The sequence below is a fragment of the Euleptes europaea genome, chromosome 11 (assembly GCF_029931775.1).
Source record: "Euleptes europaea isolate rEulEur1 chromosome 11, rEulEur1.hap1, whole genome shotgun sequence".
NCBI classification, from domain to species: domain Eukaryota; kingdom Metazoa; phylum Chordata; class Lepidosauria; order Squamata; family Sphaerodactylidae; genus Euleptes; species Euleptes europaea.
This window is the reverse complement of record NC_079322.1, coordinates 56,108,632-56,122,448: the sequence shown is the minus strand read 5'-3', so window position 1 is coordinate 56,122,448 and position 13,817 is coordinate 56,108,632. Positions and strand designations below refer to the sequence as shown.

General features: G+C 40.3%; 1 protein-coding gene and 1 non-coding gene across 10 annotated transcripts in view; both read right to left on the bottom strand.

Annotated features, from left to right (window-relative positions):
* The window catches only part of CACNB2 (calcium voltage-gated channel auxiliary subunit beta 2), a 153,425-nt gene that overhangs the window by 52,481 nt on the left and 87,127 nt on the right, over positions 1 to 13,817 (bottom strand). Inside the window, exon 1 of one of the 9 annotated variants that reach the window (XM_056857012.1) lies at positions 222 to 406. The exons of 7 other annotated variants lie outside the window; for them this stretch is intronic. In XM_056857012.1, coding sequence (XP_056712990.1) covers positions 222 to 290 — 69 coding nt within the window. In that variant the 5' untranslated portion in view covers positions 291 to 406. Of the gene's footprint in view, positions 1 to 221; positions 407 to 13,817 lie in introns of those variants that run through there. One more of the 9 variants, XM_056857018.1, reaches the window with a different exon arrangement.
* Positions 4,380 to 4,451, bottom strand: TRNAA-GGC (transfer RNA alanine (anticodon GGC)). Its single transcript has one exon. It is a non-coding gene; the product is annotated as a tRNA-Ala (tRNA).

Sequence of the window (13,817 nt, the reverse complement as noted above, 5' to 3'; positions counted from 1 at the left end):
TCAAGTACATATCCATTCCTGGGTCACAATGCCAAAAAAAAAAAAAAAAAAAAGCTCAGTAAGATAACTGTCCTCTCTGACATCTCCAATTTGTTTTTCTCCTTACATTCAAAAGAATGACAATCTGCTAATTCAAAGCCGAACGAAAGCAAGCAGTCCTTCCCCCACCCCGACCCACCTGCAAAGCAAAATATGCCAGCAAATGGAAATTCGTTGCTTACACAGATATCAGAATGCTTCAGCCGTCCTCCTTTGGCTCTTTTCAGAAGCCTGATCCAGGTGGCCTTCATTAGCCAGAGAGCTCAGTTATTGTCCGCAGCTGCGGCGCCCGGCACTGATTCTCATAAAACATGTGCACACCGAGCAACGCAGAATCGCTGCTCTTTTCCTATCCATCCTCTGCTGTAAGCTCTTTCCTTCTCTTTCCTCAGCTTTGCAAATGCTCAATGGTCCTGTGCCTAGAGTAAGTAAGTTCTTATTTTTTCCATGGCCCCAAAAAGCAAAGATATTTAATTCTGGGGGGGGGGGGATCCCAGACTTCAAGTCTATTGTAGGAGATGCTTCACTGATCTAACCATCAGCACAGGAAAACCTGCCTTTGTTGCTGTTATTTTTTTTTTATAAACTGTCATATATGGGGCTTATCAAGGAACCTTTAAAAAAATCCAGTGCAAAATGAAACATTTGCAAGTACAAAGTTCATTTCATATCTTCAGAGCTCTGTGTGTGGTGGGGGTGGGGTAACAGGCTTTGCACATCACTGAGCATGCTCCATATGTACAGCCTATTACGCAGATGCTCACATCACACAGTGTTGCTAGTCTATGTCAAATTACCATTTTACATCTCAAGGGTAAACAGCTGGAAAGCAGCAAGGTCTTTGGAAAGCTGCAGTAGCTGGTACAGGATTTTATTTTTGACATATATCGGTCAAAAACTGCATTTCCCTATTTGAATCTGGACTCTGTCACACACTGCTCTTTCCTAATCTTTCCAAACACTGAGTTATAACCATACTGCAAAGATCTATATAAAAAATAAAGCACACGTGTCCAATTAATTCTTCTGCATTTTGCAGAGTTTTAGCTGAAAATAGTCCTCACAGAAAACAAAGTTGGTAATAAATGAATAACACAACATTCATAAACAAGAAGCCCTGTTTAAGGTGGTGGGGGGAAAGGCAGACAATAATTTCTTAAATTTTTAGTCAGTAGTGATGGGTAGTGTTTGTTCCCACTCTAAAATCTGCCTTAAATACAGCATTTTACTTCTCCTCTTAGAAACAAAAGCAACTACACTGTTTGTATGAATTGGGCACTGTTTGTCTCTGGTGACTCTAGCCTTTAAGGGCAAAAACGCATGGTCGCTTTATCCTTCTTTAATCCCTGTTTTAGTCAGGAACGAACGCACATTAGGTGAAATGCATGCATTCGATCCTGGCTGAATCCTGGCTGAAACAGGGATTAAAGGAGGATAAAGCGACCGTGCGTTTTCACCCTAAGTGTTAAGCATAGCATTATCCTACATGATGGAATGATGGGATATAAGATATAAGAGGTACATCTCTGTACACCTTTCTTGGTATGCAGAAAAACATGCCTTTGTTAATTACTCCCCCCCCCCAAAAAAAAGGAAAAAGAAAAACTCTCTCAAAAATGACCTGATGAGAACAAAATAAACTTAAAAAATGAGTGTTAAGCTGCAGTACTGCAGTCAAAAGCTCTGCTCACGACCTGAGTTCGATCCCGACGGAAGTCGGTTTCAGGTAGCCGGCTCAAGGTTGACTCAGCCTTCCATCCTTCCAAGGTCGGTCAAATGAGTACCCAGCTTGCTGGGGGTAAAGGGAAGATGACTGGGGAAGGCACTGGCAAACCACCCCACAAACAAAGTCTGCCTAGAAAACGTCGGGATGTGACATCTCCCCATGGGTCAGGAATGACCCGGTGCTTGCACAGGGGACCTTTACCTTTACCTTTTTTAATGACAAGAACAGCTGAGTGTCACTTAAAGAGAAAGAGGGGTAGTGATCAGTCTGCAGAAGCCCCTGATGGCTTAGAGAATCACAGCAGTGGTAATTTTAAAAGAAGGGCTGGAGTTTTCAAGCTGTTCTCTTCCAGCAATTTGTTGTAGGCCCCAGCTTGTAACTATATCTGATAGGAAACAGACTGGTTCCTGTGTAGATAACAAAAGCTTCAGAATAAGGCTATCCACAGAAAAGGTAGGAGTCTCCACTTACTTGGGGATGCATAACATGGACTTTATAAATTATTAAGAGAGGGGAACCCTAAAAATGGACTAGTATGGACTAAATATTCTCCAGAATTGATAGGATGTTGAGGCCAACTGAATGTTAAGGAGAAATCAGCCTGTTCAACCCCCTAAAAGCTTAAAGAATAATGGAGAAGTAAATTTGATGCCACCATTCTGCCTTACAACATTATGGGCTGCTTCCACATGTTACACGTGTACTCCCTGGTGGACTAGGAGGAAGCATCAATGCCTATCAAAATTTGCAATTACATGTACAAGTTGAAATGCATTTCAATAATCAGGGTGGTTACATCTGGATCAAATAAGGGGTTAAAGCAACCAACCTTTGAATATGTGCCAACAACAGAACTGGGTGTATGATCAAATGACTACTATTACCACAGGTGAAAAATCAGAATATAAACCAAAAATGCATCCGATTTTTAATAGAATAATTTCAGGGAAAGAGATCCTAATCACAGATTAGGATGACAGCTAGTTTGGCCCAACACTACATTGAAGAAAAGGTGCAGTAGAATAACATGTGTAGCATATGACCGAAATTTTCTTTGGGGTCTATTAGGAGGTAGGAAGAAAATATATCTAAACTCTTGAACACCAGAAAATGTATATAGGGGGAGGTGGGGGTTTCCTGTTCACATTCTAAGGGTATCACAATATTTTTAGGCTACACTGGAGCATAGCAGAAAAAAAAGTTGTTGTATAACTTCGAATATTGTTTCCAATTATGTTACTAATCATCGACTTTCCACTTTTACACAATGGGTCCATACCTTGGCTTTGAGACCACAGTCATCCCACATGTTGAGTTATACCATATGGATCCACATTAGCACTAATATTATAGAGAATAAATTACAAAAAAAAAAACCAAAAAAACTAATCTTGTTCAAATATATTCCCCTAAGATACCAGCTTTTAGTAATTTAAGGGGTAGAAATTCTGACAAGTACATGTTGATTGAACAAATATATTGTTTTCTGTCAGAGCATAAAGCAAGTACCGTATTTTTCGCTCCATAAGACGCACTTTTTTCCTCCTCAAAAGTGAGGGGAAATGTCCGTGCTTCTTATGTAGCGAATGCCGGCTGGGCGCGTGCGCGTCGGAACGGCACGAGCCGGCGTTCCCCGCCCCGACGGCCAGCTGGGAGGCGGGTGGGGCTGCACAGAGCCGGCTGGGCGCGTGCGCAGGCTTGCTCTGTGCGGCCCCGCCCGCCTCCCAGCTGGCCGTCGGGGCGGGGAACGCTGGCTCGCGCCATCCCGACGCGCACGCGCCCAGCCAGCATTCGCTCCATAAGACAAGTTTTTAGAGGAGGAAAACAAGATTTTTTCTTGTTTTCCTCCTCTAAAAACTAGGTGCGTCTTATGGAAAGGTGCATCCTATGGAGCGAAAAATACGGTAATCTAAACTGTTAAAAATATTTACTTCCAGGTGAATTTTTTTTTAAGAAAATGAAAGTTTTATTTTTTTTTCATATATGTCTTTTGTATGTTTACTTAGTTTATAGGTATCCAGGTGTTCAATTGTCCTAGTTGGTAAATCAAGCTAGGATACAATATTCATTAAGCAATGGAAACAGGATTTTTATTATTAAGAGACAAACATTTTAGAGAAGTCTCATTTTTGTTAATCTTTGCAGACACTGCAGATGGTTCTAAGTATGGTCAGACAGTAGAGTGCTTTGCAAATGTTTGGAGAATATGACAAACAGTGTATCACACAATTTTATTCCATCTTCATTACATGTCAAAAGAGCACAGAAGATTGTACGGAGTGCAGTGCGTAAATGGAATAAGGCCAGATCTGTTTGCAATAGAGCCAAGAGTTGAAGAGTTGAAATATTTTATCTTCAGCATTCAATTATGAAACACCAGTGAATGCCTAAAATTATACCAAGTTAAATGTGATAGCATTAAAATTTCTGGCTCATGAAGAACTGCAAACAACTTAGCCATCTTGACCTTGAACACATGAACACGTGAAGCTGCCTTATACTGAATCAGACCCTTGGTCCATCAAAGTCAGTATTGTTTGCTCAAACTGGCAGCAGTTCTCCAGGGTCTCAGGCAGAGGTCTTTCACACCACCTACTTGCCTAGTCCCTTTAACTGGAGATGCCAGGGATTGAACCTGGGACCTTCTGCATGCCAAGCAGATGCTCTACCACTGAGCCACACCCCCTTGACATGATACCAAGTATTATCCATGGGACAACTGGGCAGAGAGGTACTCCCCAAATGCATACACGGGTCAGTTTACTTGCTGGAATCAGCAGAAGTCCTCATATCCCATCTATCTTCCAGGCATTGAACTGGCCAGATATTTGTTTCCAAGTACAAACCAAAGTGCTGATTATTACCAGGGTTTACCAACTCCAGACTGAGAAATTCCTAGAGATTTGGGGGTAGAGCATGGGGAGAGCAGGGTTTGGGGACTAGAGCAACCTCAGCATGGTATAATGCCATAGAATCGACACTCCAAAGCAGCCATTTCCTCCAGGGGGATGGACCTCTGTATCCTAGAGATCAGCTGTAATTCCAGGAGATCTCTGAGACCCACCTGGAGGATTGGCAGCCCTAATTATTACTTTTTAAAATGCTACATGGCTGTAGCCCTCACCCCTACAAGACCACATGTCCTCACAATACTCCCCAACCATAGCCTATTTTTAATAAGAGCCTGTTTTTTATCCTCATCTGTGGATAAGTGCCAGCTTTTACTGCTTGGGTGAGGTCTTTTCCTGTGAATGTGCCAAGTTGTTTTCTGTTGCCCCAGAAGGTCAGGCCAGAACCAATGGGTTGGAATTCAATCAAAAGAGTTTCTGTCTAGACATTAGGAAGAATTTTCCAACAGTTAGAGCGGTTCCTCAGTGGAACAGACTTCCTCGGGAGGTGGTAAGTGCTCCTTCCCTGGAGGTTTTTAAGCAGAGGCTAGATGGCCATCTGTCAGCAATGCTGATTCTATGACCTTGGGCAGTTCATGGGAGGGAGGGCATCTCAACCATCTTCTGGGCATGGAGTAGTGGTCACTAGGGGTGTGTGGGGGAGGTAGTTGTGAGTTTCCTGCATTGTGCAGGGGGTTGGACTAGATGACCCTGTTGGTCCCTTCCAACTCTATGATTCTGTGATTCCTGAGAATGTGAGGAAGTCCCTTGTTTTCATTGTAACCTTGTGCTACTGCAAGGCTGACTTTCTCGCTCAAAGTAGGTTGACCAGTTTGCTCTTATGGATTATCACCTATTTGTTCATTTATTTTAAATATGTTGCCTTTACATTTTATGTTTTTATTGTTGTCTACCTCGAGTCCTTTGGAAAAGAGGCTGGATCAAGCAGAGATGGGACACTGTTAAGGATTAGACCACCAAGCCTATTAAAAGGAGTATAGAGACAAAATAAGAGAACCCCTTAGTCTTTCCAGTTTAGTCTTGGTGGATTAGACCACCAAGCCTATTAAAAGGAGTATAGAGACCAAGTAAGAGAACCCCTTAGTCTTTCCAGTTTTTCACAAACAGCAGTTGCTCCGTAAAACTAGAATAGCAATTTTTTAACCAGTCAAATTATGGACAGTCTAGCTAACCTCTTAATCGACAAGGCAAAAGGGAAAAAAAGGGAAAAAAGTATGGCATCAAAGGCTTAATGCAGTCACCAAATATTTATCTATATCTAGTCATATACTTCTAATTACTAAATATTGGCTTTAAATACAGGTCATTCATAGTAGCCTATGTAGGATTTCAGTTTTCAGATCAGGCATGATAAATAAAATATACTATACATTACACCACTACAAAACTCATTCCTGTCTACTTTTTTCATCTAATGTAGTTTTTTTAAAATATATTGAGCATAGTTCTCCACTGCCTCCAGAAACCTACCTCCTACTCCCTAGCTTCTCAATATTAAAAGTTTGTAAATATTGTTTGTGAAGTCAGAATTGCTTGCCCAAATTAATTTTGATAATCCTGCCTCCATTTTCTAAAATATATTGAAGGGGGGGGGAACCAGAAGAGGACATCAAGATGATGTACTGTATGTTGCCTAGAAAGCCCCCAAGATTGTCAAAGAATCTGCATTCTGTACTAACAGTTCTTATATGACAGTGTGTGCTTGCTTTTATGACTTCATGTACTTGGCTAATGAGGTACAAAGCGGCACACGTTGTCCTGTCTAGTGGCAGTCACCTTCTTGTGATGTAAGAGTTGAAATCAGAGGCAGTACGTCTTACCTTGAAATCGGCTTCTGTAACCTTTTCTTTTGTTTTGTTTGGCTGAGCCTCTCCAAAGCAGCAATACTGCTAGTTGTTCACTTATATGTTTTGTACTTTACTGTCTAGCTTTGATGAAATATTTTAGGTACTGCCTGCCAGTCTCTAGCTTGAATATATCTGCAAGTTTGCATTTCAAAGGAAGCAAACCATTTACCTTGATTACCTCCAGCTATGATGCCACTTTGCCAATGAACAGTACGCTCATTTCTTTCCATTCTGAATGTTGCCTCTGCTTGTTTGGACCAACATTGTGGAATAGTGATAAAGTACAAAAGTATTTGCACAGCTGGGTAAACTGTGAAGTCCAGCTGTTGTATGGATTTGTTATGGACTATACTGATGTCTTTTAATGGATATCTCTTTGTTGGGGACATACTTACTAACTTTAGCATTGGCCCATAAGCCAGGAGTCCCCAACCTTGGAATTTTGCCCCAGGGTGCCGGGAATTTTGACCCAGGCTGGTGGGCACAACCACAAACTGGTTGTCATTGGATGCAAACCCAACCAAACAACGTCAGGGAGTGAAGCTATGCATAATCGGATAGTAGGTTTTCAACACTTAAGGCAGGAGTTCTGTTTAATGTGATGCCTTTTAAAATTAACATTGTTTTAAAATATTTTCTTGTGCATGCACAAAACAAGAATATGTATTAAGGTAGCTAGGAAACCCTTATCGGGTAGTATCTCTTCATTTTGCAGACATCTAACATATTTATGCAAAAAGAAAAGGGAAACATGCTTCTTCTCTAAGCTATCCTTTTACATGAGCCCTTTTTTTCATGAGTCTAGCAATTTTTAACCTGCACTGTTACTTGTAAAAATGACAACTGATGCTGAAGGGCTAGTCACAGAACTGCTCACACAGGTCACAGGTGTACAGGGAGATTTGACCAGATTTTGATAGGAACACAAATTATTTTTGAAAAGTGAACAAAAATTAATGTAATGCTGTTAGTATCAATTTACGTCGGAAATATAAAAATGCATTAAAACTGGGACCACAGGCTCTTTTCCCTGAGACTGGAGAACTCTGTCAAAAGCTTCACCAAAATTGACCCAGTGGGTTGACAAACCAAAGCAGTTAAAACATTTTTCGCCCTAAAACAACGTTTCCAAACAAGAGAATGCGTAACAAATTAAATCATGCATTTACATAGTTCAGGAGCACATTCTAACATACAAAGAAACAGCTTCTTACAGATTAAATTTGCATTCAGCAATTTCTGGGTCAACACAGAAAAGCTTACACAGACTCGGGTATACTCTGAGAAGATCTGGAAAAAAATACATTAAAGCTGAGAAGACTTCAATAGAAGTGCCAGTTAGGTGCATTAAACATTTTAGCCATGCAGGTCAATCGTGTTAGACAGAATCAAGTCCCACTGGGTTTTTAGAATATCATTCTAGTATTTTGAGTCTTCTAACTTTATTCTCTGATGAGTTATGCCTGCCACAAATGGACTGATGGATGGACAGGCCAATTCTTTTATTACTATAGAATCATGGTAACAACAAGTCAATTGATTTGTTTTGTTATTATATTTGGTTTGGATCAGGGTTATATGAGGAGGGCAGGTAGAATCTTTGTCCAGGGGCCCATGGCAGCTCCCAGCATCCCTGCCCCCTCTCTTACAGAGGCAGAGTGGCTAGCTATTCTGCAGGCATTTAATCCCCCCCCCCCCCGACAAGGCTCCAACTCCTGTAGAGAACATTTCAAACAGGACTACAGGAATATTCAGGATTCACTTCAGAATCCTGGGAATTTAGGACAAGAACGATAAGAAAAATTTGCCCAAAAAAGACTAGTCATACCAGTCATAATACAATAAAGAACATCAATGCTTTGAACTTCAGCTCAAAGTTGTCAACAGGAAGATAACTTTACAGCAAGAAGACATTCTAAAAGTAGACAGGAGTCTCATGCAAAAGTTGTGACCTAGTATATAACTGGAGAAGAACTGAATGATACATGGAATCACAGGTCACTCCCTGTACTCATCAGGCTAATTAAAATTAAAGTAAAAACAAATTTAAAACTAAAATTCTGTCATCAAAACAGTTAGTTTCAATGACTGATTGTTTCATAACTCTAGTGACATGGTACAAGTTTAATTATTAGGGTTGCCAGGTTCCTCTGCACCACCGATGGGATTTTTTTTGGGCAGAGCCTGAGGAAGGCAGAGTTTGGGGAGGGGAGGGACTTAAATGCCACAGGGTCCAATTGCCAAAGCGGCCATTTTCTCCAGAGAAACTGATCTCTATAAGCTGGAGATCAGTTGTAATAGCAGGAGATTTCCAGCTAGTACCTGGAGGTTGGCAACCCCATTAATTTTTGATGAACAGAAGTTAGTAAATGCACTTGGTAAACCACAAGGATCAGTAACTATCAAGCTAATGAAGATTCAGTCAAATTGATGCAGTCTTTGAGAGATACTACAGTACAGTGCACCAACTGAGATAGATATCAAAAGGAAGCATGTGCGAGCAAAACATGTGCAAGCAAAACAGCATTTTGGTGCTGGAAGGACATTTGATTAAACACTCAAGAGGAGATTGCCAATATCCCTGCTTTCCTGAAAACTAGCTCCATCAAGCACCACCTAATTTAATTAAATCTATAATGCATCCTGCACAAGATACAGGCCTTAATACCATGACCTCAAATATTTAATTTTCTGTCTCCTCCTTTTTCTTTTTAAATATCCACCCTGATAAAAATGAAAGCTTCCACACTGCTTCACGATATCCTCTTTGGTCTTAATAAAAGGTTTTATACTGCTTTGAAGGAAAACGTTGTGTCAGTAGAATGGGAAAGCAGAACAGTTCTCTTACTAGCAAATTGGCAAAAGAAAAGAAGATGTTATAAGATCCCCAAGCTACTAATTCATTGCCAAAGCTCCATCCAGTAAATTAGATATTGAAACTGGTGGATTCTCTAATGTGGAATAGACCATGCTGTTTCATTTGAAGAGATGCCACTATCAATCAGCTGTGTTTTGACAAGGAAAACAGAAGTGCTGAGGTGGGGCTGAGAGAGCTCTAAGAGAGCTGTGACTAGCCCAAGGTCACCCAGCTGGCTTCATGTGTAGGAGTGGGGAAACAAATCCTGTTCAGCAGATTAGCATCCACCGCTCATGTGGAAGAGTGGGGAATCAAACCCAGTGCTCCAGATCAGAGTCCACTGCTTCAAACCACCACTCTTAACCACCATGCTGGCCACAACTGCCATGAAATACCACTTGTTCATAGCCATTGTATAGATCCAGAATTTTTAAAATGTACACATTGCCTTTCAATTGCAGAGGCTTTAAGATGCACACTTTGATGATGGTGAGTCAGAGGATAAATAAATGGTTCAGATGTATACTGACTATTTGTTTTTCTAAGCACAGAAAGAGCAAATGTGTGGGAACCAACATATTTGTGAATCATTTTCACTGTCTTTTATTATCCACAGAATGTTTTCTATACAACCTGTACGTGTCTCTGTTCGTATTATTAAAATAATTATTTTCCCAGGTCGGAGCTGGCAACCTTAATTCTTGGCCTAAGAAAGACCCATTGCATGCATCTAATGAAGTGGGCTCTATTCCACAAAAGCTTATGATAAAATAAATTTTGCTAGTCTTTAAGATGCTACAAAAGACTCCTATTCCTATGCAGAGCTTCAATGTTTACAAGACAAGAACAGAGTGATTAATTTAAAAAAAAATTGTGGTACCTTTTTAGGTTCATTATAGTAATCTAACACTTGTAGCAGATTTTCTTCCCACAGTAGCAGATGTTTGTGGTACTCGAGCAACCGCATTACAAATCCAAACAGTAATGGAAAAGGCTTCTAGGGGAGAGGTTATCACGTTTTCACAGGTACAAAATGTGTGCCTATAAGTAGGCATACAGAGACAATCCAGCACAGCATGGAGACAACCTTATGAAGTTCAGGAAAAGGACTACATCCTCCTTCCCAAAAGAGATTCCCTACTGTTTAAATAATTGCTCTCCTCAACAAAATAAGCCATTAACATTTACCAAAATTAAATAACTGGTCACAAAAAGGCGCCTTCATCATTAGAAAGTAGGAGTTTCATAGTGAATATGTTATCATCTTGAATGTGATGGTACAAATATGTGTGTGCGCGCATGCAAAGTGCTGTCAAGTCGCAGCCAACTTATAGTGACCCCTGGTGGGGTTTACAAGCAAGTGATTAAGCAGAGGTGGTTTGCCACGGCCTTCCTCTGCAGCATCTTCCTTGGAGGTCTCCCCTCCAAGTACTGACCCAGCTTAGCTTCTGAGATCTGATGAGATTGGGCTATACTATACCATTCCACATCCCACATCCCAAATATATATTAAAAATAATCCATTTCTGTTCATTAAATATAAAACCAAACCACCCTAATTACATCTTTTACACTGACAGTATTAAGCAACGACTGAAAAGTATTACAGCTCAAATTCTTCATATCACAAATATTACCATCTATCAAAATGTACACTTCCTTGTTTGTGATTTAAATGGCTAATAATTCAAGAGACAACTAATAACAAGAATTAAAATGCAGGGATTCACACATACACCTGGCTGTAAGCGATAACATACAAACAATTCAACATGAGAAGTGAAATCTCTTAGGGGTTTTATTCATTTCACAGTGAGAAGATTCTATAATTACAGTTTCCAATGTCCCGGTAATTGCACTAGTCATTACCTCTAGGTTACCTCAGATTTCTTCCTAGAAATACTTGACTAAAATGTTTTATCCACTGAAGATTTCTTTAAACATCATGATCCCTATTAACAGTTACTGTGCAAAGAGAACCTTTCTTTTCTGAATAAGGTATTTCATTAGTACTTTAGATTGCCCTATGCAGAGGACACCCCACACACATGGATATGCTGTTAGTATATCACCATGCTGGCAGCTCAGTACCGGCAGCACTCCTCCCCATTTTGCAAATGGTGAACACTCGGAACACAACCATAGGGCTGGGTGATTAACAGCTATTGCTCTCTAAAAGTTGCTACTGTTGGCCAAACACTTAAAGTGTCTCTAGTTACAGAATCTAAGCCCCACAGAGCAGTTTCAGCAGAAAGTGGGGGAGGGGAAGCGGGCATAAGAAAACTGACCCCTCCCCCCACGTATATGTAATTACTGACTTGTGAGATGGTGTCTACACATGCAGAAAGTTTTTTTTTTAAAAGCAATGCTCCCAATTACAGGGAGGGAGGGTATGCGCATGCACTTCCTCCACAAATAGATATTGCCACTGGCCCCAATCCATTCTGTGGTGTTTACAAATGAACCACAATAAAATTCAACTGTATTGCAAATAGAACTTAACATGTGTCATGATATACAGTGTGTGTGTGTGTGTGCGCGCGCGCACACACACGCACGCCAACTTACAGCAACCCTGTAGGGTTTTTCAAGGCAAGAGATGTTCAGAAGTGGCTTGCCATTGCCTGCGTCTGCGTGGGTTGAGAGAGTTGTGAGACAACTGACTGGCCCAAGGTCACCCAGCAGGCTTCATGTGGACGAGTGGGGAATCGAACCCGGTTCTCCAGATTAGAATCTCCCACTATTAACCACTACATGCTGGCTCTGATATATAATATATATCACCCTATATCCTGCAAACACACACAACAATGATTGTGTCTTGTGGTGTATGCACAATCAGTAACTAATAACTTCTGTGTTTTGTTTGTAAAAGAACACATTTATTTATTTATTCTGTTCTATGCTTCCTCTCTGGACCTGTTCAAGGTAGCTCATGATTAAAACAATAAAACAAAACCAAGCAAGACAATAAAACCAAGTCAATAAAACTAAATAATGTCAATAAAAACAAATCAATAAAAACTCAGCCAAGTCAATAAAATAAATTAAGACCAAGTCATTGAAAACATGCCAATAAAAACAGCGAATTAAAGCAAGCCAAGCAGTCTAACATGGTATTGACGAAACAGTCTTTAGGCCAGCAGTAGACCATAAATTAGTTTTACAAGATGGAATCCCTTAGTTAAAAGCTTGGATAAAGAGAAATGCTTTGGCCTGGTACTTACAGGAAAGGAGGCAGGAGGCAAGCCTCAAGGAGAAGAGTCTTCCAAAGGCAAGGTACCACCACTGAAAAAGCCTTTATTTTATGTATTATTTATTTACATTATTTATAGTCTGCCTTTCTTACCTGGACTCAAGGCAGATTCCAACACAGTGAGTCAATACAATTGACAGGATAGGACATTCAGTGAACAATGAAATAGGAATTAGGATTGTAAAAAAGCATAAGTATTAACATGACACTTAAATGATGCCTTCCGCTTGCCTCTGGTTTCCAGGCCACCTGTTTAACTTTTGCAGTTTGGGGCACAGAAAGTATGGCTTGAGTAGAGGATCTTAGCTGTCAGGCTGGACTATATGCGAGGAGGCAGCACTTCCATCACCCCAACCCCAACCCACTGCAGGCCGAATATAAAAAAAACAAGACTTTCAATTGATCCCAAAACAATTCTGGGATAGCCAGTTGATCTTTCAACACACGGGTGACATTATCCTTTTATCTAACCAATGTTGTCTAATTCTTAATGATTTGTGAAGATTTCTAACTATCCTTATAAATATATAATCATACAATATGAAGGGGCTTTACAGATCAATCCCCTGCTCAGAAGGAAATCCAAACAGCGTTCCCAATAGCCTCTGTTTGAAAGCCTCAACTGAGACCCCACCACCCACTAGGTAATTTGCTCTATTGTTCAACTGTTTCTCCTAATGTAACACTGAAATCTACCCTCCTCCACCTTAAGTCCATTAGGTCTTGTCTGATCCTTGAGGGCAGCTGAAGATGGAACAATTAGTGTCAACAATTGTTCAATAAATATACAAATTAGAAAGCTGGGAAGTTAATATTAATTGAATAAAACTGGCTCCTTAAATCAACAATTTAAGGTGCCTATCCTCCACAAAAAAATGTATAAAGAAAATCTTATATACTATCTCATAGGTATATGAAGGGAGCTGTAACTCTTAGAAGCTTATGTCATGAAAATCTTGTTGATCTCTAAGGTGCCTGAATCTATTTCATAGTTAATTAACAGAACATCTTTATATCAGAAATTACTGATGAGAATGTGGGTCTCCCATAGGGTTGCCAACCTCCAGGTAATAGCTGGAGATCTCCTGCTATTACAACTGATCTCCAGCTGATAGAGATCAGTTCACCTGGAGAAAATGGCCACTTTAGCAATTGGATTCTATGGCATTGGTCCCTCCCCTTC